General features: G+C 29.9%; 2 protein-coding genes across 6 annotated transcripts in view; one reads left to right on the top strand and one right to left on the bottom strand.

Annotated features, from left to right (window-relative positions):
• Window positions 1-657: 657 nt before the first annotated feature.
• Window positions 658-19,119, top strand: LOC107455000 (uncharacterized). 2 transcript variants are annotated; one of them, XR_006225148.3, is made up of 10 exons: window positions 658-881; window positions 1,920-2,048; window positions 4,651-4,817; window positions 8,256-8,311; window positions 10,198-10,327; window positions 11,026-11,189; window positions 13,323-13,480; window positions 14,876-16,556; window positions 17,481-17,610; window positions 18,782-19,119. XR_006225148.3 is itself a non-coding variant. In XM_016072381.4 (9 exons), exons 1-8 carry the CDS (start codon window positions 756-758, stop codon window positions 16,550-16,552), a joined length of 2,607 nt encoding a protein of 868 aa, XP_015927867.3. In that variant the 5' UTR covers window positions 677-755; the 3' UTR covers window positions 16,553-16,556; window positions 18,782-18,920. The 2 variants fall into 2 exon arrangements, 1 of the variants encoding a protein (XP_015927867.3); XM_016072381.4 differs by lacking the exon at window positions 17,481-17,610 and having other exon boundaries at window positions 677-881; window positions 18,782-18,920.
• A 2,226-nt stretch (window positions 19,120-21,345) lies between these two features.
• The window catches only part of LOC107455009 (F-box/LRR-repeat protein 2), a 37,834-nt gene continuing 31,610 nt past the window's right edge, over window positions 21,346-27,569 (bottom strand). For 3 of the 4 annotated variants that reach the window (XM_043042102.3, XM_043042107.3, XM_043042111.3), the window contains one exon: window positions 24,839-25,738. In XM_043042102.3, coding sequence (XP_042898036.1) covers window positions 25,631-25,738 — 108 coding nt within the window. In that variant the 3' untranslated portion in view covers window positions 24,839-25,630. Of the gene's footprint in view, window positions 25,739-27,569 lie in introns of all 4 variants that reach the window. The other variant, XM_016072401.5, reaches the window with a different exon arrangement.

Genomic DNA, 27,569 nt, shown 5'->3' with positions numbered 1-27,569 from the left:
CCACATACCTAATAACCAGTCCAAAATGTCATTTAATTCCTATTAAATTTAGAACAATATATCACTTATGGGTCTTATCTCATTCTTACCTGACACCATTTTCTCAAACTACTTAAATAAAATTATCAACAATATTATTAAAGGTGTTTTTTCTTGGATGATCGGTCCCGCAGTGGACTGATCGTTAAGACACGGTTCTCAGCAGATCACCGAAGTCAAGCATCACTGGCTACGGTCAGTGTGCGGGTGGGTGACCACTTGGATCAGTCTGCGTAGGGACCGAGGATGTGCGGTATTGGTACTCGTTAAACTGTGCCACCGTAAAGTGCTCGACTTCGCGCGCAGGTCGTCGGGCTCCCTCTGCAGAGGCTCAATATTGTAATGGCATGTCTTCGGATCATCCTCAGGGATGTTTTCCAGACCGTCGCCAATAGCCCATTGTGCAGCTCTAGAGCGACGTAAATTAACAATAACAACAACAACATCTTGGATGATCACCAATAATCAACCTATTTTAGAATTTATTAAACAAAATAAAAATAGCTCTATTGCGACTTTTGATTCGATGCTTTGCCTTTTTATAAAACAATATGAATTTATAAGGTTAACATCAGAAAGAACAAAGTTATAAAGCTTGACATAAACCTTAAAAATTTCAAATATTGTAGATAAACACTAATCAATGCTGCTTTGATTTAGAATCATGAATTATTTCATTGTGAATCGTGTCAATTAAATCACCAAAAAGGCACAAAATGTCAACAGAAGTAAATCCTAAACATTTCATAGTAAATAAATATTACGAAGTTACAGACATCGTCTTGGGTCGCGGTGGATTTTCAACCGTGTATTTGGCATATCACACGGTGTTTCGTAACAAGGTAAAAATAAATATTTTTGATAATTTTTTCATCTAGTAAATCAACACCATCATAATTATTGTTTCATTTCATTTTACACAACACAAAATTTATCACTCCACTGAGTTAAAAAGAATGGTCAGAACTACCAGAATATGGCAAAATTTATCATGTTTCTGGCTCCATGGGAACATCAAAAAGCTCGGTAACTTTTCCGGATGCGCAATCGTAATGATTTTGGTGAAGTTAACGGGGAGATTTCCGTATCGTGATCTGTGGCAGAATAATCACTAAGTCTGGGCAGCGGCCTCTGAGAAACTAAAAAAAAGTCACAGATAGGGACCAACTAGAAAGGTATAACTCGTAGCTGCCCCCGGGTAAACATATACACGTTTCTTTCTTTCTTTTATTTAAAATTTTTTTCTTCCCCCGTTTAAAATCAATTTGGCGCCTTGGCGATTGTAGTTGGTGTGGCAAATCACGATATGGATGATACCTTGGCATAAAAATTATTTATTCGCTTAAATTTACCTTTCAGCTTTGTATTTTTTTATCAAGTGTGTGATCATAAGAACTATTATCTTAAAAATCAGAATTTCCGATAAACAGTTACCATATGAACAGAAAAGCTACCAAATAAATGATTTAAATACAGTATATGTTAGTTTTATTAACCTAAATTATGTTTATTTTCCTTCCTTTTTTTACCAGTAATGTTATCACCATACAGTGCAATTACACCAGAATATTTTTCACTACATAAAATATATTTATTTTCCTTCAAGTTTAAGCTGGAATGAGGTTTTGCAGCTGATATTTAATTACATTGCTTGTTGAAATTCTTGTAAAATATGAATTTTGGTAATGGAACTTACTAATTTTGGCATATAAAATGCATGAGCACTATCTCAGGGAAGGTAAAATGTTATTCTATTTTATTCCTTGCTACCTAATTAAGAAAATACATGTAACAGAGTGTTTCAGAATCACAGAGTTTTGAATCTATTTTTTTTCATTCCTAAGTTGAATAATTTTGGAATGCTTTCATGATACTTTCAGGTTGCTTTAAAAGTAATAAATCGAGATGATATTAAAGAAGACTATGTAACTCGCAATTTACAGCGAGAAGCTAAAATCTTGATGAAGTTAAATCATCCAAACATCGTAAAATTCTATCAAGAATTATCGGTAAGTAACTTCGAAGGATTTTTTGAAAGTCAATTCTATCTAAACATCATTGTCTTGAGCTAAAACAGCTTTAGGTAATGTTTTATGTACAGTGTGCGAAAAAAAATCTAATTTTATGAGGCAAAACTCAAAATTTGAGCGAAATCGGTCAAATAGTTCCTGAGAAATTAAATTTAAAAAAAGTTGTATATTTAAAATTCAATTTCTCAGGAGCTTTTCCACCGATTTCGCTCAAATTTTGTATTTTGCCATATAAAATTACATTCTTTAAAATTATGCAAAGAATTTTAAGGCTTATAATTCAAACGTTTGGCGACTGCAATTAAATGAAATAATAAAAATAGTAGATATTTACTAAAATTTATCTTGTGCATGGAATTATCTTTGAATGAATGAAATTTATAATTGAGTGCAAAATTTTTTCAATTAGCTTAAAAAGTTCTCGAGATATAGCGAAATACGCAGAAAGTAAAATTAACATTAGGAGATCTAAGCTTAGGAGCGCTCTCCAGATCAAACTATGGGGATCACATTTCCCATATTACGGCTATTCCTCATATTTCGGGGGTCAAAAATTTGAATGCGTCGAAAAAACAGCATGCTTATTGAAAGAAAGTACGTTTTTGAGTCTGATTTCGTAACTTAAATTATCGCCTGCACTTATTAGTTAGCTCATTTTATGTCACCCCCTCCAGTCATTACGATTGAGTCCTAAAGTGTGAAAATCCGATCATTAGATCAAAAGTTATTCAGGGTGGTCCGTTTTTTTCTTTTGCGCACCGTACATGAGAACTTATTATGTAATAAATGCCGTTCAGTTTCAAATCGGCCATGTTTTAAAACTGTTGATTTTGTTCAGGAAATAGGAATCAAAATTCTTTGGTAAAGGAGGCATTAAAACAGTGTATTTTAAAGCACTTATTCAGGGGCACGTGATGCAATTTTTTATATTACCGACTCTCACTTGGGATCCGGCTTTTTCCGCTACAAACCCTGATTCAAATTGTGTCTGGGGATTTTGGTGGCCAGCGGAAGTATCTAAATTAAGAAGAGTGCTCTTGGATCCATTCCCAGACATGAACATTATTGAATATATTTGGGATGCCTTGCAACACGATGTTCAGAAGATATCCCCATCCCCTCTTACTCCCACTGGTGCACTCTTACTCCCACTGGTATGGACAGCCCTGCAGGATTCATGGTGACAATTATCTCCAGCACTACTTCCCACATTGATCGAATCCATGCCACGTCGTGTTGCGGCACTTCTGCGTGCTCGCGGGGGCCCTACACGTTATTAGGCAGCTACACCAGTTTTTTTGGCTCTTCAGTGTACTAAATGGATTCAGAATTATAAAATTTTTATTACATTAAAAAAAAAACAGACTCTCATGCCGTTTGAAATTAATGCAGCAAAATAAGATAATAAGCCACATACTACGAAATTATTAAATGGTGATGAATAAATAATACTTTTATGAAATGTTTTCACAATGTTCTGTAACAATAACTGTTGTAGATTTTAATTTAAAGAAAAGAAACTATAGACCAGAAGTTAACATGGTAAACAAATTACGTAGTAAAGATTCGAGTTTCTTTTCCTTTGACGTTGAATCACATTTCTATTTTCTTGTTTTATAATTATTATTATTGGAAAACAAACATGGAGTTGGTCAGTTTAAATACTAATGGTCTGCAGGATTTGACCGGTTTTCAGAAAAACGTGATTTTTAAACCCATATAAAACGCGGATTTGATCGAATTTAACGAATTTTAATTCCAGTCCGCACCGACTATAGTGCTGACGTAAAATATCATGAGTGGTAGACAGATCATGAGTAGAAATCACCTAGCCGCGGCAGGTTTTCGTGATTTTCCTATCCATGTAATGCAAATGCGGGTTAGTTCCATCACAGTTAGTTTGTCCCAAAACCTGTTCCAGAAGTTTCCTAGTCTTTTGGGTAGGGTTCAAAATTAAAAGGCCTCAGAGTTGAACACTGATAGTCGTAAGCTCAGAATTGGGTCAGCCGTTCAACACCGATTATAAAATAAAATAAAATAGTTCTTTCCATGAATGATCTTCCCATCATATAACTCAGTGGGTTCTTTAAAATAGTATCATATTTAATATGAGTATTCCGAAACGATAGCTTTAAGTACATTCGTTGTCAAAAAGGAAGACAAAAAAGTATAGAAATTGGGGATATTTAAGCGAGGAAAAGAACTAAAACGCGAAAACAAATCACTATTGAGGAAGGCGGGTTACAAAACAACAAAACCCGTTTGGTTGCAAATTGAAGACATGTCTAATGACATATTTTTTGATGTATCATAATTTCGCCTAGCAATCAAACAGGTTTTGATATTCCGCACGCCAGCCGTCCTTGACCGTGATTTGTCAGATTTCGGTAGTATTTTTCTGTTTCTACCTCGATTATATACTAATCTGAGAACATCAGCCTGCATAATTTTTTGTTTTCCTTTTTGACAAGTATTGTAAAAAACTATTAAAGGTGGTCAGTACGCAACACCCTGTATATGCATTTGTTTTTGTATTATTTTTAAACCATTTGTTCCTGACTGTTCTTTTGTTGCATTACAGCAAAATGAGTTGTATTGCCTATCACTGGAATACGTTAAGGGTGTAACTTTGTCGCAGTATTTGAAAAAACAAGATTCCTTTCGTGTATCGGAGAAGATTGCGAAAGCGCTCTTTTATCAAATGATTTCGGCTGTCCAGCACATGCATCAAAATAAGATACTACACAGGTAAAGAAAAAAAACTTCTGGTAAAAGTGAGCTATTTTCAAATGAGCTCTAAGGTCTCTTTTATTTGAACTAAAAATATTGATATATAAATTGATTTGAGATAAAAAAAATAAAACTCACACTTTCGTTTTCTATATCTATCACTATCAAACGATAAAAAAAGTTTTACTTCTTCCATATAAACAAATCTTTATTTAATGTTATTAGGAATAATTTTTAAAAAAACATTCAATTTTTAACAATTTAGCTATTTCTTATTGGTGTAAAGCCATTTAAAACTGAAAACTTGCCTAAAATCCAAGGTATACTGTTTGCGTGCAATCCCGATATTCATTAAGAAAAAAAAAACCTTTTAAAAGATAAATAAAATGTTAATTTCTGTAATAAAGTAAGAACATAATGGAAATTTTAGGTTATACCTTACACTTTTACCTCTGGGAATGTTCGAAATGATCACGATTACGGTCATTGATCCCGTACAAAATTTATTAAATCCACACAATTTAAAAAAAAAGTTTTATAAACGATCATGATAACAATCATGGCACATGCAGTCATTGCTTCAAATTCTGATGAATTTGTTTTAAAAAATCACCTGTTAGAAAAATTTGAAAACTATCTTGATAACAGCAGTGACTTTTTCAAATTCTGTTGAATATTTTTAAAAATCACCTGTGGGAAAGGCTTGAAAAAGATAATGATATCAATCATTGCACATGCAGTGATTGTTTCAAATTCTGGAGATTTTTTTTTAAAGGGAAAAGTTCAAAATAATAATGAATAAGAATCATTGATCAATTTTTTCAAATCTTTAGGATTTTTTATTTTTTAAATTCTGTTTGCTTAAACGACTACTTTCAACCCCTTCATACTTTCAGTCCCATGGGGAAAATCTTCCCTAAAGATCATAACAGTTGGTGGTTATGCTAATACTCAAATATCAGCTGAACATGTTTTTAATAGAAAGACGATACACTCTTATATATTTCAGAATATTTGTTAAACACGAAGAAAAAAAAATAGACAAATAAGGTTGCCCAAATTAACATTTAAGCGGCGAAGGAATGGAAACACTATCGAAATCTGTTGAACACTAGTGAGTTAGGTAATAAGAAGAACATCGAAACCAGTTTGATTGCCTAATGAGGCATGGAGGTGCTTTCAATAATTGCCTTTCAACTTTTCCGATTTCCGTTCAACAATCAAGCAGATTTTGACTTTTAGATCCTGGATATACTTCAGAAGAAGAAGCAGAATTCGTTAGATTACTTTAACTTTTTTGTTTTTCGTTGATTAAATTTTAGTTTGAGTCCCCTAAGTTGGACTAAGTTGATCCCCCAATATTTCTTGACTTCATATTTGACATAAATTTTAGAAACATACATATTAAGGGGAATCATTACGGAAAACTCTGTATACATTAATGTCTATTCGGTAGTGAGTGATTACTTCACTGTTTTTTTTTCTTTTCTTTTTATAGTTTCTGAGTTGCATGACGCAATTAAAAATAACATAGAAGTAGGAATTTTATTATAAAAAAAATTTGATTTTATTTCCTGTAAAATATTAATTAAAAAATCTCTTATTTAAACCTCTAATTCCCAAAAATTACTCAAAAATTTTGTTTCAATATTACACTCATGGACAAAAAAATTAGCTCACCAAGAAGGAGTCGTCAAATTGAAACGAAATTATACATACGATGACTACTTTGATATAAGTAAATGATTAGAAAATCAAAGATTATCGTTTTTCTTTGATTTTCTAATCATTTACTTATATCAAAGTAATCATTACGCATGTAAAATTTCGTTTCATTTTGAGTACTCCTTCTTGGTGAGCTAATTTCTTTGTTTATGAGTGTACATGATTGCAGAACAAAAGTAATAAATATAAATTAAAAATTATTTTTTTGCTTTTAATTATCTTTAGATAAATTATTTTCTTAGTTTCGTGCAAAAAGTATTTGACACTGTGAAATAATATGTCAAAATAAATGAAAAAATAACATTAAGAGTCACATATTATCAATCTCTCTCCTAACTGAACCATTGTGATGTCACATTTTCCAGATTATACTATTATGGGAGTATTTTCCAGATACTCCCATAATTTGAGAATTAGTAATACGAATTATTTGGAAGAAAAATACGCTTATTTAGTGCAAGAATGTTTTCGGCCGCAATTTCGTGATTTACACTAATTTATTTACATAGTTTAGTTAAACTCCTTAAAACATGAAATTTGCTTCTTAGTTCTCGAAATTCTTATGATTGAATCTAAAGCTGGGTGGCGCAGTTGGTTTGTCGTTGGCCTTCTGAGCCCAAGTCTGTGGGTTCGATCCCCGGCCCAGACACCGGATTTTCGGGATGCAGAAAATCCTCAGCGGCCATGTCGTATGATTATGCAGCATGTAAAAGATCCCTGAAGTGCCTTATTGGCTCTTGGCATTTCCGGCTAAATTAAATTCCTAGTGCACTTTAGCATCCAAATAGAGTCTCGGTGCTGCCATCTAGTGCGGCAGAAACTAGACGTCCAAATTAACATGACCAACGGTATCTCACCCATTGTGGTGGTCCTGAAAGAGTGGATACCACCTCTGGAGAACGCACTAGGTCTGCTCATTGGCAAGACTGATTGTGCAGCCCATTGGAAATAATAATAATAAAAAAATCTAAAGCTATCTAAGGTAATTATTATTATTATATATTTTTTTTTTTGCTAACTGAATAACTGTAAAAGATTCTGCGTTATCAGTTACTGTATTTGATGAACCCCAAAACATCTATTTTTGTCATAACGTTGAATCTATAGCATCTTAATGTTAACAAATGATATGACAAACAACTACAATTAATAACTTGATTAAACATTTCATTCGCTTAAAAAATATACAAATTGGAAATAACAGTCGACATGTTTCAAGCGCCCATTTTTAAAACTTGCCAGACGTGAATGAGAAGAAGTAAAAGTGATTTGAACATAATTCTAAACTTGAAAAGTGATTGAACGACATTAGTTCCCCAAACCACTCCATAGAGTGTGGAAATGCATTTTACTCTGATTTGCTCCTCTTGGCTACTGTGGTTTTTCCTGTGCATTTTTTCCTTAAAACTCGTTTTTTTTTCTCTCTCTCGGCTAATGTGGTTTTCATAGTTTTGTTTCTCACCTTAATTTTTCCAATTTTTCTTCTTTTTGTTAACAACTTTACGTTTTATTTTTCAAATCACTTTTGTTTCTTATCATTCACGTCTGACAAGTCTTGAAAATGGGCACCTGTTTTCGAGCTATTGATACATGACAAATTTTATTTCCAATTTGTATATTTTTGAAGCTAATGAAGTTTTTAATCAGGTAATATATTACCGATTCAGTTTTTTGGAATTATTTATTTAAGTTCAATTAATATTTGCGATTTTTTTTAAATATATTTTTTAGAGATTTAAAGCAAGAAAATATTCTTTTGGAACATGGGCGAGTGATAAAAATTGTCGGTAAGTAAGTTGTTTATCAAAAAATATCTCATGATCAATAAATTTGTTGAAATTTTTTCTTAAATAATAATAATCTTAAATATTTCATCATTTAGTCTTTTATTTATAACATTTGAAATCTGGACACTTCTCAGAATTTGAGAACAATAACATTAACAGCACTTAATTCTGAATTCTATTGATATTTATGTACTTACTAATATCAATATTCACTACTTATGCGATATACTTTCAACTTAAATTGACTCTATAATAATTTTTTTCTACAACTTTTGGAATATTATTAGGACTTAGACAATAAATTTATGGGGAAAAAAAAGTATCGGTCTTATGTTTATTAAAATTTTTGGCAATTCTTATTTTTAAAATGTAAGAAAACAGCATTCTGTTCAAGCAACATTTTAAAAAAGCATTGAAAAATTATTTTTAAGGATAAATAAATTTAAAGTACATATTTTAATGATTTGTTTTGTTTAAATAATGGCACGTTTTCATGTTTTACTTTTTTGAACTTGCATCAAAACATTAAATTACTTATTTAGAATATTTTTGATAGTAAGAAGTCACTTTTCACTGTAAGGTGACATTTTTACAATAGGGAAAGCGTACTTTGGTATTGGTGACATTACAAGTTTCTAGAGTTTCCTCTAGATGTCAATACAACATACAGAAACATCTTTACGTCCTCGCGTGATGTTTTTCTCTAAACCCGCTTTCCTTAACAATTTGAAAATGTGACATATCATTATATTGTCTCAAGCTCTTCAATTACAGAGTATTTGAGAGTACCACATAAAGAGTACAGTGAGAGTACATAGGTACTTTATTTACATCGCACTAGAGTTGCACAAGAAGCTTTTGGCGAGGGTCTAGGAAATAATTAAACTTGAAAGTAATGATTAAGTAAGATAATTGAACTTCATAGTAAGCAGTCACATTTCTCTTTAAGGTGACATTTTTACTTTAGGGAAAGCGTTCCTTAGTATTGTTAACAAACAGATACTTTACAAGTTTTTAGACTTTCCTCTAGATGTCAGTGCAACATACAGAAACATCTTTACGTTCTCGCATGATGTTTTTCTCTAAACCCGCTTTCCTAAACAATTTGAAAATGCGGCATATCATTATATTGTCTCAAGCTCTTCAATTATAAAGTATTTGAGAGTACATAGAGAGTACCTAAGTGCTTTATTTACGTAGCACTAGAGCTGCACAAGAAGCTATTGGTGAGGGTCTGGGAAACATTCCTGAGGATGATCCGAAGACATGCCATCACAATTTTATTGATCCTCTGCAGAGGGAATGGCTCCCCCGTTTTGGTTGCTTGACGACCTGCGTGCGGGGCCGAGTACTTTATGGTGGAACTGTTTAACGAGGACAGGGACAGATACCATTCACCTTGGTTCCTACGCAGGCTGATCAAAGTGGTCATTCCTCCCCCCCCCTACTACTGGTGGTGCTTGATTTTGGGGCTCTACTGAGAACCGTTTCGGTACTGTTGCACAAAGAATTGCAAAGAAGCGCATAACTAAACTAGCTGAAAAACAGCAACTGTACATTTGTAACAGTGTTGTGTTCCTTAGCATTAATGTCTACAAGGTGTCTATTCGTCCTAAATTGGTGATGCCTTATAACTTCGTAATTTACACTTTCTTCTTATTTTTACTGTTTTCGAGATAAGAACGCTATTTTTTCAGTTTTCCCCTAGGCGGAGCTGTAAGCGGTCTCATATTGTAACGCCTAGCCATTTTACCACCATTAACAACTACAGCTGAAGCTGTTCGAAAGTAAAGATAGTCCATACAGAATCTAGTGGGCACTCTGTATTTATACATGAAAAGTATATATTTTTTTAACTTTAACTATTTGTGCGTTTTCTTTTACAGATTTCGGTCTAAGCAATATTTTTCATAATAAAGCTCAATTAAGAACACATTGTGGATCTCTAGTTTACGCAGCTCCCGAATTATTCCAGAATCGATCTGTGTATGGAGCAGGAGTAGACCTCTGGAGTTTGTAAGTATAATTATTCAAAATTACAATTATATTATAAAAAATAGTAGATTTTAACAGCCACTCAAAATTGAATAAAAATTAGTAGAAACCTATTAAAAATATTTTTTAACAAAGTTGTGAAAGTTAATTAGTAATGCTCATTTTGCGTTAAAATTTAATTTATCAAAAACAAACTTAAACTAGCAAAAAAATACATTTGTAGTGTTTTAGGAAATTTAAGATCAAGAAAGATCATGCGTACAACACAAGTAATAGAAATCTTTATATAGAATCTGCAACACAATGTTAAAATTCTTAAATTATTTAAGATGCAAAGCAAGTGGTGAAATATTTATATTTAAATGTAGAACTTGGAAGATTCGTAAGTTGCAAGAATGTCTAACAGAGCAATACATGATAAATTAATTGCACTACTAAAAGAAAGTACTTAAAATTATTAATTGAAACTTGTTTAGAGAAGATGAAAGCTTAACTTATTAAACTGAAAAATAGGCTGTTAATTCAGAGGAACGTAATTTTTTCAAGTTTCACTTAATTTTGTCAGCATTTTTTATGTTTGTTTCATTTTGTCTGCAAGGCTAAAATAAATCTTCATTACCTACAGCCGTGCAACCTTAGTTCTGCTACTGGGTGTTTGAAAACATCTGTTAAAATTAGAATAAATGAGGTAGAATATTCATTAGTGTCTTCCTTTATAGGGGTGTCATTTTGTATACTATGGTGATTGGAAAGATGCCTTTTGAAATCGCTAAAGACGAAAATACCAGCTCCTCGAACTTCCGAAAAAAAGAACTTTTTTTCAAGAGGATATCACAAGGATTAATTCGAGACAACTGGGAAGACATGCAGAAGTTAAGCAAAGGTAGTATTTGTGACTGCATCGTTTCGCAATACTTATGCCACCAAAACATAAATGATATAAATTGATTTAGTCGATTGAAATTTAAATAAATAAAATCGAAAAATTTGGCCATTTTAAAACGTTGCATAATATTTGCTTGGCAAAGAAGTTTTGTGACCAAGGAAATATTACATCTAAGATGAGAGGGCAATATTTTGCGATTAAAATATTTGGTTTTAAAACTTGTTTAATTTTCTCCGCAATGGCCATTATTATTGCATATTTGTACGAAATCAAATATAAAAGTAAATATAATTGCATGTTTGTAAAGAAATAATTGAAAAGTTTAGATGTGTTTGATTTTTTTGCGAATAACTTGGAGTGACCGATGACACATTCAATATAACATGTTGAAGAACATAAAAAGACGTATAAAGAGAAATAATTCCTTATTATTAAGTAAATTTTTTTCATTTACTTACACAAGGTTTCTCAGTTTTAAAACTTCTAAGAGGTGCATCCTGACTTTTCAAAATCACGTAGCAATACAGGATGGAAAATGCATTCCTGTAGCAGTGAATGGCGTCTTGCGAAAGTTCGGAGCATAATAATGAAATTCGAGATCCTGGAACACTTTCTTTGACCATGGTTGCTTTTATTTTTTTAAATTTATTATAAAAAAGACTTAATCATCCCAGCAGTCTTTTTCTTTATGATATTTCTATGCACAGTGTGCCAAATAAGAAACGGGCCACCCTGAATAACTTTTGATCTAATGATCTAATTTTCACGTTCTGGGACTCAATTCTTAATGGTTCGAGGGGGTGACCGGAAATATGCTAATTAATAAGCGCAAACGATATTTTGCGTTACAAAATATTTTTTTCAATGGATTCGGATTTCTGACCCAAAAATATAGGTGGAAGTCGGGGAAATATGGTCCCAATAGCTTGGTCAGGAAAACGGTCTAAAGTTTAGACCCTTTAGTATAAAATTTTACTTTTGGCGTATTTCGCTTTAAATCGAGAACTTTCTAAGCGAATTGAAAAGGTTTTGCACACATTATAAAACTCGCTTACCTTAAGCAAAAAATAACTTTTAATAAATATTTATTATTTTTTATTACTTTATTTAATAATGGTTCGAAAACATATTGAATTGTAAGGTATACAATTTTTACATCATTTTGAAGATTATACATGGTAAAATATACACATAGTGAAATATAAAATTTGAGCAAAAGAGGTTGAATAGTTACTGAGAAATTGAATTTCGAAAAAGTCAGATGTTTAAAATTTGATTTCTCTAGAACTATTCATCCGATTTTGCTGAACGTTTGTATTTTGCCATGTGAAATTACATTCTTTAAGATGACGTTTAAAATTGAATGCATTACAATTCAAAATTTTTCGATTAATATTTTAAAAAAATATTAAAAAATGATAAATATTTATTAAAAGCTATTTTTTGCGCATTATAATTATAAACGCATTTTATAATTATGTGCAAAAAAGTTTCAATTCGCTTTGGAATTTCTCGATGCATGGCAAAGAACGCAAAAAGTAAATTTAATATTGAGGGGTCCAAACTTTGGGTCATATTTCCCATGTTGCGGCTACACCCTATATTTTGGGGGTATGAAATCCGAATCCATTGAAAAAAAGGCATGTTTATTTAGATAAAGTACGTTTTTCTGTCTGATTTCGTAACCGAAAATATCGTCTGCACTATTTAATTAGTATATTTAAGATCACCCCCTCGAACCACTAAAATTGAGTCCTAAAACGTGCAGATCTGATCATTAGATCAAAAATTATTCATGGCGGTCCGTTTTTTATTTTGAGCACTGTACAACACCGATACAGGAAAGCATTTTCAGCCTTTCATAAGTTCGACTCATCAGGATGCAACTTATAACCTTCTTTAAAAGTTTTGAAACTTAAAACTGGAGCACCCAGAAAAGTCTACATTCAGCATGGAATGATGGTGCAAATAAAATATTTAAAATATTTTTTGGTAATTATCATAATTTCTCGCTTACAATGGCAAATGTCAACATACAATGTGCGTTGGTCATTAATGTAACCTTTTGTCAAAATTCTAATAATGCTTTTAAAGAAGTTACTAATTGATTATCATGTTTCTTGCTTTCAGATTGCTGCAATCTGTTGTCCAATTTGCTGCAACCTGATCAGTTCAAACGAATACTAGTTAAATCGGCTATCGTACATTCGTGGTTCTATAAAGATCAAGACCTGAAAAGAAGATTACCACAGCCCAGATCAGATTTGAGACATAAGTTCTCTGTAGATGTAGGTGGTATTATCTTTTTTATTATAAAGTTAAACAAGTAGGATGTGTTTGTGAAATGGAAATGGTGCTAAGGATGGCCTTCGAATCATAATAAATTTAACCCTTTGCACTTCGATGTCCCCACGGAGGCACCATCAACAGTTACCACTTCAAAATTAAGAAATTTTATACTTAATAATTAATAACCACATTATTTTAAAAATTGTATGATAATACTATATTGTGTATTTTAAATGATATAGTGCTTATATTAGATCAAACAGCATTTAAAAGTACTCGGAGTGCAAATTGTTAAAGTGAATTCGGTTATGGTAGATAAGTAGATTTATGAACGCATAACTAGCAAACGTTTTTAAATTTTTAGATGCGATCTCGATCAATTATTTGTAACTCTCTTTTAAATATTTTGCTTCATTTGTGAGATAATTACTTATCTAAAATAAATATTTTTGTTAGAGGTTCCTGTTTTACGAAGTATTGATTTTATAAGATTTCTTTAATAAATTTTATAAAATTATAATCTTTGCTTTCGATGTTATTGAAAATTTTTTTTTTAATGTTTGTATTAAGTTTTTTAATAAAAAAAAATGACAAAAGTAAGGACAAAACTTATATAAATAATTGAACTTAGAAAAATGACGCGGATCGCACTAATCCTTGTTAAGTTCATGATTTGCACTTAATTTTTTGTGACATAATTATTGGGACCATATTTTCCAGTTTGCTGTTGCACCTTTCCCCCACAATATAAGAATTAAAATTTCGAATCCGTCAAAAATTAAAGCATCTTTATTCTGTGAAAACACGCTTTTGGGTCAGATTCTGAAATTAGCAATTTGCCTATTTAAAATGCACTCTCCCCCCTCAAAAAAAAAAAAAAAAAAAATAAATTTAAATTCATTTAAATGGCAACTCCCGATTATCATATGAAAGGTTATTTTCGCTGTTTTTTCCCCCTTGAACACTGTATATTGATAATAGTATTATTAAACAATTATAATTTTCCGATAATAATTTGCTTCGCATTTACAGAATTGCCGGTAGGGCATACATCAATAATGCTAATACTGACCTTTTTCGATGAATCTTGAAAAATTTTTGATGAATCCCTTTAAAAAATTCAAAGTTCTCAGTTCATAATTTAAAAAAAAAATTTCTATCAAAGATAATGTATCAACAGTTATCACAATGTATATGTAAGTATTCTGTGAAAAAAACTGAAGCTATATCTTGTTTAGATAGTGAGAAAAGGTACATCGAAAAAAGACAGTTTTAGAATTATTGGTATATGCCCTACTGACTCCCCTTAATCAAATTAAAAGAATTTGATTTACAGGGATTATACATATTTATTTTTTCTGATTGCGTTTCTTTTTTTTTTTTTTTAAATCTAGATCATAGAATTTATGGCAGACAAACTGAATGTGTCAAGCGAAAGAATTCAAACCCACCTTCACAATTATAATTTCGACACGATTTCCTCTATTTTCTGCATTTTACGAGACACTTTGATGAAGGAATTTTTGTATCCTCCGAAAATCGTAGAATGTACATTTTTATTTAAGTTCGAAGCTTGGAAGAGGGATTATGAGACTAGAAAAAGAGACGAAAGAGAAAAGAAGGCGAAACAGTGCTCGAAATCGTTTTTCGTTAGATATCCTCAGGATTGCCATGTACAGAATTCAAATTTTGCAAGGCCTGTGTTCCGTTATGACCTGACCAAAGAGCATTCTATGACCACGAAAAGTAAATCTTTGGTCAATGGTTTTGAAAAGAGACTTTCTGGTGAGAACCCGAATCACAACCGACTTTGGGAACCGGATTATCCAAGAAGCAGAACTACTAAGAAACAGAGTAATTTAAAAGAAAGTGGTTATGAGACGAATAATACGGGTCTTTTAGAATCTTTTCACGAAGCTGCTAACGCCTACCCAAATAGAAAATACCGATTACTTAAATTAAATGAAAATAGCAAACTCGATAAAAATACCTCTGCTGAACATGTAATCAACGAGGAAGGTGTGGAACTCAACATAATAAGTAGTACAAAAGAAAGCTCCGACAATTCTCTTGAATCGAACGAAAATAATGCAGTAGTAAAAAATACCACAACAAAGCATATTCATGGAAAAAGTGTTGAAAGCAAAAAAAATAGTGGTATCGAAGTAAGCAGCAAGAGCTCCAACAATCCTCTAAAATCGTTCAAAAATAACAGGCCTAGTAAAAATACCGCTGCAGAACGTTTAATTGACGGGAAAAGTGTTGAACGAAACAGAAACAGTGGTGAAGAATTAGCAAAATGCTTTCACAATCCTCTTAAATCGTATAAAAATAACAGACCTGCAAAATATTCCACTATAAATAATATTAAAAGTTTTAATTGTGACAAAGATAGTGGTATAGATGAATATGAAAAATGTTCCAATAATCTTCCTAAACCGTTAAAAAATGACAGATTCAAAACAGAACAATCAATTCATGACAAAGCTCGTGCACGATATTCATATGGCAGTATAGGTGGAAATGGCAAGAGCTTAAGTCCTACAACAGCCCTTGAAGACTATGAATATTCTGATTATAAATTGAAACATTCAAACAGGAAAACTATAGAACCACGTACGACGAATCAATTTTCGGAAGCAATAAATAAAATTGAGAATGCTAACGTAACTACAGGTTTGAGGAGAGTTTCATCTGCAATTGAAGAATTTAGATATCCGAGGCAAGAGGTGTTCTTTGCAAAGAGAGCTAACAGAGGCAAATGTTCAGCAAAAAAATCTGATTGTACCACAAGGTACGTGAAGCAGTATGATGATAAATCACACGTTATCACTGATAAGTCTCCAATATCAGTGCAGAGTCAAACCTATATCCAGAGAAACATAATCGTCAGTAGAGCAGACAGAGGTTCGGGAAGATCTTTTTTAAACAGTAATATTCCAGTTCGGTCATCAAGATCCTGCATGACAACGAAAATAACAGAAGAAAAAATTCGAAATCTAGAAGTAACCCCTAGAAGACAAAGATTGTACTCCACGACGTATTTTTCATCGAAAAAGAAAAACCAATGAAGATGTAAGTTTTACGATTATGATTAGTTATCGGAGCACTTTAATTTTAATTTTGTAAAAATTGGATATCAATCTATATCGCATATCATTTTGTCAGCAGAGCTAATCCAACACAAAGAGGCATTTCATGTTAAAGATCATCTCGCTAATTTTGAGACTAACAAATAATCCAATTTTATAATGTCCAAAAACTAATTACCGATGGCTTAATTTATAATTTCCAATTCTGATAAAAATTTGGAATGTATATATCTACACCTATTAAGAAAAACTCTCAGGCTGCAAAGCTTAAAATTGCAGCAACACAGGGTTAGAAGAACCTGGACAAGCACCTCGGGAAGGGCGGAAAATTTAAGTTAATGATTTACTTGAAACTAGTACCTATTATTTTTTGAAAAAAGAAATTGCTTTTTAATTTTTTTTTTCTAAATTTCTTTCGAATGGGTACAATAAATTCATCTATCCTACTTTTGTTTGAAATTTTTCCCCCGTCCTTTCTGTGAAATGTTAGTTTGCTTTTGAGTTTAAATTATATGATTTTTGCATTTATCCGGAACCGGAAGTATGTAATTTATCGAAAATGGCTAAAACTAGATAATTATATTAAGTTTATGTGCATTTTTCACCTTTGATGTACTATTTTAAAAGCCACTTTAAGTTTATATATATATATGGGACACTGATGTCCTATCTGCATCAAAGGGTTATCAAATAAGGAAACAATAAATTCTGATATTATTCTATACATGATTTCAAAAATACACATGTAATACATACGACTAATTTCAGGAAAAAATATTCCTTCTGTACATAAGATAACGTATCTTAAACTCTTAATAACTATTTTTTTTCAAAAAGTAACTTTCGAGAAATATTTGTAAATATATAATTATTAATAATTTATATGCGTCTCTTATATTAATTTCAGGTTACTTGGATTCATTTAGCGGATAATGCTGTATTTTTCTCAGGCAACTAAATTCTTAAATACCAAAAAAGCATTTTGTTTCTTCCAACGAAGGCGCATGTAAATTATAAATATAGATACATTTGACAACGTAAGTGCATTTTTTTAAATAAAATTCTCAATAGATGTTAGAAATAAATGTTAGAAAATAGAAGTAAACTTTAAGGCAATAATTAAATGCTATAATCGAGAAGAAAACTGATTACAAAAATATCCTTTTTTGGAGTAAAATACATACCGTTTAACCTGATGTACAAAAAATACTATATAACGAAAATGCGAAAGATTTAGTTTTACTGAACAAGTCTTCTATTATTGGAAGCATTTTTGTTTGTATACATGCAATTTTCGCCGTAAGATATTTAAAAATTATTTTATAGCAGTTAGTTTCTACTAAATTTCGAAGGTTTGGAATTATACTTCGATTTCACTTTGAACAAAAATAGTACTAAGTTTGTTTGGTAAATAAATGTCTTGAATTAGAAATATTAAAAAAAGAAGACTTTTGCGCTTTTAAAGGATATTTTTGTAATAAGCTTGTAGCTATTTATTTTTATAACTCAATAGTAAATTACAAAATTTTCATTAAATAAAATTGTAACTTATTTACCCGTGGTTGTAATAACATAAAATACTTTTTCACGTAAGTTTATATTCAAATGCTTAAAAAAAGAAATGAAATAAGTTCGATTCTTACCTAAATGGCTGCTACAGAAGAAGCTAAGATAATAGCTAAAAATAAATTGACAAGATGAAATTATACAAATTTGACTTAAATTGTAACCAATTTAAATATTATGAGTTGCACTGCATATTTTATTGCTACAGTTGTTTCATAAAAAGTATTTCAATATGTCATTTTCAGTTGAAAAAATACTTGAAAATGATAAAAAGAACACGAATTTTGTGCAAACGATCTACTTCTGTCCCACTATCGAAATCGTTTTCTAATTTTAATTTTGAGTAAAATATAAAATATTTTTTAATTTTGGGAAAGGAGCTGTTTTAAATTTATAATCATTATTTCATAGCCTGCAAAAAAAATTAAAATATTTATTACAGAATTGTTAAATGCATAATTTATAGTTTTATTCCAACGATTTAGCTTAAAAATTTTTCACTGTGAATTTAACTGATTTTAAAACCTTTAGAAATAAAACAAATGTAACTTTTTATTTTTAAATTTGATACTTTCTCACAAAAGAAATGGAAGAAAAAAGATAGATGCAATTTACTTATACGTTTAACTTTCTCTATTTCAGATCTGAAGGAACTGTTTAAGAACATTCAAAAAGAAATTTGCTTTAAGCTGTATTCAATTATAACAGATTTAAAAAGTTGTGAACACAAAATTTTATAATTAATGGAAGAAAAAGAGCTGATTTAGTGGAAGATGAGAAAATTTTGTTTTATTATTTAAGACTGATGATATATTGGACTAAACTGATTACATGAAATCGAAATCATTTAATTTATAAATCATGATGCTTTTATTTTCAAAACTAGTACATTCCAATATTGGAAATGTTAAGTCAATGTTTGCTATTTTTAAAATTAAATTCGTTTATAATGAAAATAAATTATATCCTTTGTTTCAATCAAATTCTGAATTGTTTTATTTATTATCAAACTGGCGCAAGCATTGATGTTCCAAGGAAATTTTGCATTAGAACATAATAAAAATCGAATAGAACATGTACTTGTGAATGAAAGGACAAAAAAAGTACTAAGGTTTGCTTTTTTGGATCACTAAATAACAAAATGGAGATGAATGAAATTATCTTTAAATAAACAGACTTAATAATTGTGTGCAAATTTTTTCCTATTCGCTTGAAAAGTATAGCGAAATAAGCAACAAATAAAATTAACATTAAAGTGACCAAACTGTTAACCGCTTTCCTATTGAGGCAATATTTTGAGAGTCAGGAATTCAAATCCGTCGAAAACAAAAAAGAATTATTCAGTAAAAGTACGTTTTTTGTCTGTTTTCGCTACTTAAAACAAGTCTGAATTAAATAATTAGCATATTTGAGGTCATCCTAATGAACCAGCTAGCCATAGCACATGAAAATCCGATCATTAGATCAAAAATTATTCATGTTTTTTTCTCTTTTTTTTTTGCACACTATACAAATTTTACAAATATACTATGCACTATACAAATTTTGCGCACTATACAAATTTTTTACGCACTATTTCAAATCACTAATTTATTATGAAGTATTGCATTTACCCTATCTTAGAATAACCAGACAGCAAGAAAAAAAAAACTCCTGTGGAAAACTCCTTATCGTTTTGAACTTTCTTAAGAGTACAAAAACTGCTTGAAATTTTTTACGTTTTTAAGATATTTAAATCAGATTTTTTCCATTAGTTGCCAAGTACGATTTACTACTAAATTAAGAAAAAATAATTTTAAATTTTTTCACGCATGTGCAGTATAAAAGAACTACTTTAAATACTCGTATCTTGTGCATTTTCCAAAAATTTTCTTTCAAACAATAATTTTGTAATTAATTTTAAATTGTTCCAAAAATGCTGTTTAATTTTACTAAATATTTCTATATTCATAGCAAAAAAAACCAAAAAAAAAAAAAAAAAACCATAAGACCAAAAATAAGTTTTTCATAAAAATATTTATATTCCCATAAATATTTAAGTTTGGTTTACGAAATTTTTTGCTGCTATTGCAAATAACAACTAAAGTAATCTATACAAGTTTATTGCTATATTTTCTGGTATAGGGTGTTCAAAAATACTCCTTTTCTTTTCGGTCCCACAAACTTCTGAACTGTACTGCAAAGTATGAAAAATCGCATGAACTAAACACATTTAAAGTTACAAAATAATCCTTACGTATTTCCCGAAAAATTCAAAAAAAAATATGAAGAATTGAAAGTACCTCATCCATTATTGTAGGGTAGTGTATGAACAGATTAACAACTGAACCAATCTTATACAGATCGAGGATTACCAACTTATAAGTGTATGAAGGTCGCATTTTTTAAAACACTTAGTCACAGGCTGCAGTGTAACTAGGATTATATCCAGAAATTTTAAGAGAAAGGTGGGGGTTGATTCAGGGAACCTAGGTTCCAATCCCAGTAGTGACTGGTTAATATGAATTCTGCTCCCGGCTCGCACTGTCCACAGTGTTGATGTAAAATATCCTCAGTGGTAGATGGATCATGGGTTAGTCCCCTAGCCCTCAGGCTGACCGTGAGCGGCTTTCCTCTCTATGTAATGAAAATACAGGAAAGTTCCATCAAAAAGTCTTCCACAAAGGCAAATTTCTCCCGATACTTGATCCAGGAGTTCCCTTGTCTTCTGAATTGGGTTCAAAATTACAAAGCTAAGGAGTTGAACAATAGTAATCATAAGCCAAAAAATTGGGTCAACTGTTTAACGATGGCTGTAAAATAAAATAAAATGCTTGATCCAGATATTCCATTGTCTTCTGGGTTGAGTTCAAAATGTTATGAGAGATTAACACTACTAGACGTTAACTCAGAATTGGATCGGCTATTCAACGTTGGTTACGAAATAGAATGCAATAAGTATTGAATTACAAATCAAATGAAAAGTGTGTATTTCAAAAAAAACTTCCAGACAAAAATTTTATTTTGATAGCATCAATTCAGAATGTCACCTTGCAACTTTGAAGGTGACACTAAGCTAAGATAAAATGAAACCGTTTGCAGAGCACTTCACAGTTGGCAACGTTTCGAGGGAGCATATTCGAATTGATGTAACTAAGTTAGAGGTGTGACATTTTCAAAGCTCCAAATAGGATAATTGGAAGAAAAAAAAAACATTCCCAGACAAATAGTTTTTATAGTAAATTTATTTACGAAATTCCAAGTTAAAATCTGACAACCAGTGCACATTAATGCTTCTAACAGGAAGCATTCACAAATTAAATAATGTAACATCTGAATACCAAGATAATCATTAAGTAATATATATATACACAGCATAATAATGATATAAAAATTAGCAAAATTATACAAATAGTTGATTACAACAGGGGAACCAACGAAAACCCTTTAAAATAGAGTGAAAATGTACTCCATTTATCAGCTAAATAAATTGCATATGTATATATGTTTTCATAACTTGTTTACAAGCATTCATTTTAAATACATATATTAAGGATATTTCATACACTGAGATTCAGTTGAAACATGGAAATCATCATTTCATACATTTACTTATGCAACTTAATATAAAGCTTAGCTGATTATGTATATTAAGTTTGTAAGGAGTCATTTCATGAAAGACATACAAAAGTTTACCATTAGGCATTGATTAAATATATTTCGTTAATATTTCTTGGTAAACTGGGAACATTACCAGTAGATATAGATCAAAGGTTGAGTATTCAATCACTAAGAAACTACTAGTCAAACACTAGCAGATTGTTAATTTTCAAACCTAGATATAATATATTTTTTGCCTATATCTATATCTGTTACGGTCAATATGATTAATCAGTTATTATAACCACAGATTAATGGTAATAACTAAATATGCCAGTTAAAGTAATTCATTTATGAAAATTTGCTTCATTTACCAAATGTTATTAATAATTGCCAATGAAATAAATGCAATAACTAGCTGCTGCACAATAAATACACTAGCTCAGTATTCTCTACACTGATGTTTTTTGAAAACAGAATTTCCGTGTAAATACACAGAGGGCAGCGCATTATTGATACATTACTTGGATCAGTGGTTAAGCACCAATGTGATTATTCGTTTATTGTGAGCAATAACAAGGATTATTAATAATAACCAAATAAGCGAATTGAAGTGAATAGTTTAAGAGAATTAATTGCACTAACCAGAAATCATCAATAACTAGCAACTTTTTTTTATGTATTAAGACTGACTGGTTAATGTACTTTATCATATTTACCTTAAGATGTGGCCATTATTAATAATAATTTGAATTATCATTTTGACTGTAACACACATATGCATATAAACAAATTTAATGTTTCCCTAATTATAAGCTCTTGCAATTATAATTTATCAAAAAATGAGGAGAAATCATAACTAGAAGTACAAAAAAAAATTATATTTGCGATTGAAGTTAGGAAAAAAATTTTACATAAAACTTTTGTTTCAGACATCCAAATATTGTAAGCAAAATAATAAGAAATATACAAAATAACATAGATAACTTTTAATTATATAAATAACAGCACTGTTTTGGTTAAAAAACGAAAATGCAGATCAATACGGAAGATAGTATAAAAAATGTGGCAATCATTACTTAACAAGAATTTTTAAAAAACTATAAATTGTAAAGTTAGATCTTTAATAATTAAGAAATCGTATGACTTAACGAAATAAATTTGTAAATAAATAACAGAATAAAGCAAGTAAGATTTTTTTTATTAATGTACAGTACAAGTCCTTTATTACATATATATCTATATATATATATAATATACAATTAAATATTGATATCACAATATACTGAAATTTTGTAATATCGAAAATTGTAAAGCTTTATACATTTTAGTCAAAATAATAACCATACTGAGATTTTGTTGTATTTACTTCAAATAACCAGATAATTTCTGTGTAATCATTTAAATTTACGTTTTGCTGAAATTCTTTTGCTTCTAATACCTCCCTCATGCTATAACGTCTTTGAATATTTTTAATTCTTGCCAAATATTACATACTGTCCACATTATCGTTAACTGTTACATACTATTACATTATCATTACTGAACACATTAAGTTTCAGTTTCCTTTAAATTATCAATTTTATGGGCAAATCTTATTTATGCACACACATTTTACAAGTCCGCTTCTCTAGTAACGGATTATCAAGGAAACGTTTTTAAAACTTCTCTATTTCTTTCTTATTACACTTTCAAGAAAAAGTATATAAAATTATGCAAGAACAGTCTTTAGAACTCAGAGTTTAGACGGAAAAAAAAATTACAATCTTTCAGAAATTAGAAAAAGAATTTTTTTTAAAAATGCATTGGTAACTATTTTTTTCACAATAACAAAAAATTTGCATTATTGAAGTTTGGTTGTATACATATTTATATGCATAAGATGGTGCCTAAGTAAAAATCTTAAACTACAATCTTTCCCAAAATATTCAAATTAATATTTAAAAAAAAAACAAAATGCTAATTTGATTTTATCACAATTACTTTTTTTAGAAATGCTGTAAGAACACAGACTACTAACTAGCACAATGAACTTTAAAAGTAATTGTTTCGAATAAATAAATAATAATTTGATTAAACAATTAGTGGGAATAATTAATCCTGAAAAATCAGTACATTAATAATACAGGAATGAGACTATTTTTGTGAATTTGAAAAAAATAATTAGTAAAAATAACCTCTATTATATACATCAATTTACAATTAGACAATTTACATTCCCTAGTATGAAAACTTTGCTAAAAATAAAAGACATATAAAGTTGCTAACATATCAATTTAAAATAAGTTCTAAACGAATTTATTTTTACTGTTTTATGTTTAAAATAAAATAGTATATTAAATGTTCAATATAAGAACACTCGATAAATTTAGAATGTTTGAGGTCTAAAAATTTTTTTGCCCATAAAAGAATTCTTTGAAGTTTATATCAATTTGTTAGAAAAAAGGGGAAAAAAAGAGAATAATTTAGTATCAGAATTTTGAAACAAGAAATAGATGAAGAAATTTGTTTTAATTATAAAGTCTTGGACACTACATGCTAAACACACATAAGTTGTAAGTTTCCTTTAATGCAATTTAAAGCAGTTATGAATGAAATTTAATTTTCGGCTTTTGTAATTTGTTAGCATTATATTCGATACAATAATCACAGTCTATGAAAGATTTTAAACAAGTTAATATATTTCTACCTATACACATTTTGTAGCACTTTTTACAATTCCCAATACTCTACAAGTGGTCCCAATAAAGAATTTGTGCACGAAAAAGTGTATAACAATGAGAAGAAACATAAATAAGAACTTAAAGATCGATTATCATATAGAACTTATAACTTCTATATAGCATGTATTCTAGTTACTTTAATTTTATAATTTAGTACGTATAAATAACTAATTTATCAGATACTTGTTACATAAATTATTTCAAGAAAAATTAACTATGATTTTCTTTACAGAACTATAAAAAATAAATTTAGTAATTGAAGGTGATTTCTACTGTAAGGAGACATTTTTATTGAAATCACAAACAAATTTTTTTTTAAAACCAATATCAATCAGTTTTTAGTTTACTAAATGAATAAAAAAAATTACTAAATATTGGATGATATTTCTGCAAGAAATATTACTTGTTAAAAAACAATTACAAAATGTTGATTTTTTAAGAGTTAATGTTAAAATTTTGGTTAAGAAATATTTCAATTTCATAAAATATTGATTTAGAGTAGCTTTTCCTAAAACTATATAAATCAGCAATTTTTCAAGCGTAAAGAACAAACAAAAACTATTTAAAAAAATTACAACACAGTTAAGATTTGATTACATAATTTAATTCACCATAATATGAGCTCAATCATTATTTAAAAAACTATTATTTCATTAAACAATATATGCATGATTATTAAATGCATATTTTATTAATTCAAAAACAAAACTTAAAATACTGTAAAATCAAAATTCATTATGTTGCACAAATGTTTTCTTATACATCACAAAGAACATGATTAAATGCCAGCATAGCTTTTATAGTCATTTTTAAATTTTTTATTATTATTTCAAATAGTGACATAGATTAGGATAAATTCAACTCAAACAATCACGGTTTTGCAATGTTAGATACTGAAAGTCAATCAAAATAAATTGACAAAGTAAATATAAGTTGTTAATTTCATTGATTGATAAAATTTTCAAATGAAATGCAGAGAGGAACACAAAGCAAATATTTTTCATGGTTGCTTGTACCAAACTTATAAAAACAAAATGTAAAGCAGTTAAATTTAAAAGTCATAATCAAGTCTTCTTATGTCAATAATATAATTGCATCTAAAATAAATCAGGCATAAATAGGAAATAAAGCATACTGATTTTGCTTTATGCCCATATGAATAGAATAAAATAAATGTAGTGGTCATTCTTCAGATTATGACACAACATCGACAATAACGTGGTCTGCCACCTCCGGCTGACGGTGGGGGTGTTACCGGAGCAAAGTAAGCATGGACTTTAATTGATGGAAGATGACCCTAAATTGTACAAATTGTTTAATAAGTAAATAATAATTAATAAGTTAAAAAATCTAAATCATTTATGAAGAATTGCTTTAACTTTAGAAGAATATGGAGTAAAAATTAAAGACAAATACGGGTATAGTAGGTTAAAGTAAGTAGAGCTGTCAACTTTTTACACTATGTGGGTAAATTTCTATTAATGATAGGAAAGTTTATGTTTTAATGCATGATTTAATGTAAAGAATTACAGGTGCAAAGTAAGCATGGACTTTAACTGATGGAAGATGACATTAAGTTGTACAAATTGTTTAATAGGTAAATAATTAATAAAACAAATTGTTTATTTGGAATTGCTTTTTTTCAACTTCAGAAGAATTTTCCTCACCACTGTACGTGAATTATTTAAAAGTTAACATGAAACCTCACTTTGTACCACTTCTTTTGTGTTGAGGCTCTTAAAATTTTGGCAAAATTAATTAAAACACTGAAACCGTTACCTTTGGAGTGTTTTTAGCCATGCAGAGTTATATCTAACTAGCACTTATTATACTTCTTTCAGAATGTACTCTAAAAATATGTGAATATCTTTTGAAACTTTTTTAGATTCCCAAATATTTCATTTGATTTATAAACAGTGAAACCTCAAGTTACGGATACTTTTACAAAACGAACGCCTCTCATTATGGACATGTTTTAAATTCTCCGTGAATCCTTTATGAATAAACTACAGTGGAACCTCGGCTTTATGTTGTTTGATTTGCACATTATCTCGCTTTCTGCATCATTTTCTGTTAGTATGTGAAAACTGTACACCAATGATTAATTATTCAAGATTTTATGTAATTCTTTATAAAAAAAAATTGTGCTTTGTACGTTTTCCTAACAAATCAAAATAATTTTTTCCATACAAAACTAGCGGAAACTTTTTTAGAGTTTTCTTCTTCTCACTTTTTAAAAAAAGAGAAACCTGTTTACTAGCTATTCCTAATTTTCCTGACACTCATACTATTTTATATTATTTTCTTGTCTGTGAGAGGGTCCCCTTGAGTCAAAATTAGAAGGGTGGTGGGATGGGCAAAGGACAAGAACCGTTTTTCGTCCGAGTAAGTCCTGTTAAGAAGTTATTAGTAAACGTACATTCAGGTAGGCTTTTACTTATTCAAACAGTTCTGCAAGAAAACTTCAATAATTACTAATATTTGGTAGGCATCAAAAATGAGTAAAAAATTATTACTATTTAAATTATTACTTTGAGGACCCAAGTTGAATTCAAATTATTAGTCAGTAAATTAGCCAAATATCAAAAGTATTAGCCAAATTTTAAAATTCTTAGCCAAAGGCAAATTTTAACAATTTTTCATAATTGATTTTTTAACATAATGAAAATACAAATTTACTGTAAATGCAAATTCAAATAAAGACTCATTTTGCAGGTGGGGAGGAGTAAAGGAGCAACAAATGGAAGAGATGAAAAGTGTAGATGTTGTTTTATCATCTTTGAGAGAAAGAAATGGGAATAGGTTGGGTGTAATTTTAGTTAAATTAGTAATTTTAGTTGGGGGTAATTATAGTTTAGTTTAAATTTAATCTTCTTAGACTAGAGCAGTAATATAAGGATAAATCTTAGACAATATTTTGTTATCGTCATGTTATTGTCGATGACATTGTCAGGAGGAAGCATATTTCTGCAAAAATATTTGTATGATAATATACATCTTGCTACCACCTAATTTATTTTATTGACACATACTGTAGAAAAACAATTGCCACGTGATATCGTGTGATTCGGCAACGTACATGATAATTTGTATTTTATGGTAGTTTGTCTCATGCTTACATAATCTCT

Source organism: Parasteatoda tepidariorum, chromosome 10 (genome assembly GCF_982258835.1).
Source record: "Parasteatoda tepidariorum strain Cologne lab strain chromosome 10, Ptep-v5.0, whole genome shotgun sequence".
Classification (NCBI taxonomy): Eukaryota; Metazoa; Arthropoda; class Arachnida; order Araneae; family Theridiidae; genus Parasteatoda; species Parasteatoda tepidariorum.
Note: the sequence above shows the minus strand (reverse complement) of the source record. Positions and strands in the feature narration are given on the sequence as shown.

Bases quoted from the DNA above. Each gene is read 5' to 3' on its own strand.
- LOC107455000 (XM_016072381.4), top strand. From the start codon at position 756: ATGTCAACAGAAGTAAATCCTAAACATTTCATAGTAAATAAATATTAC. The intron at 4,818-8,255 runs GTAAAGAAAAAA...TATATTTTTTAG, and splicing joins CAAAATAAGATACTACACAG to AGATTTAAAGCAAGAAAATA. The intron at 11,190-13,322 runs GTAGTATTTGTG...TCTTGCTTTCAG, and splicing joins CATGCAGAAGTTAAGCAAAG to ATTGCTGCAATCTGTTGTCC.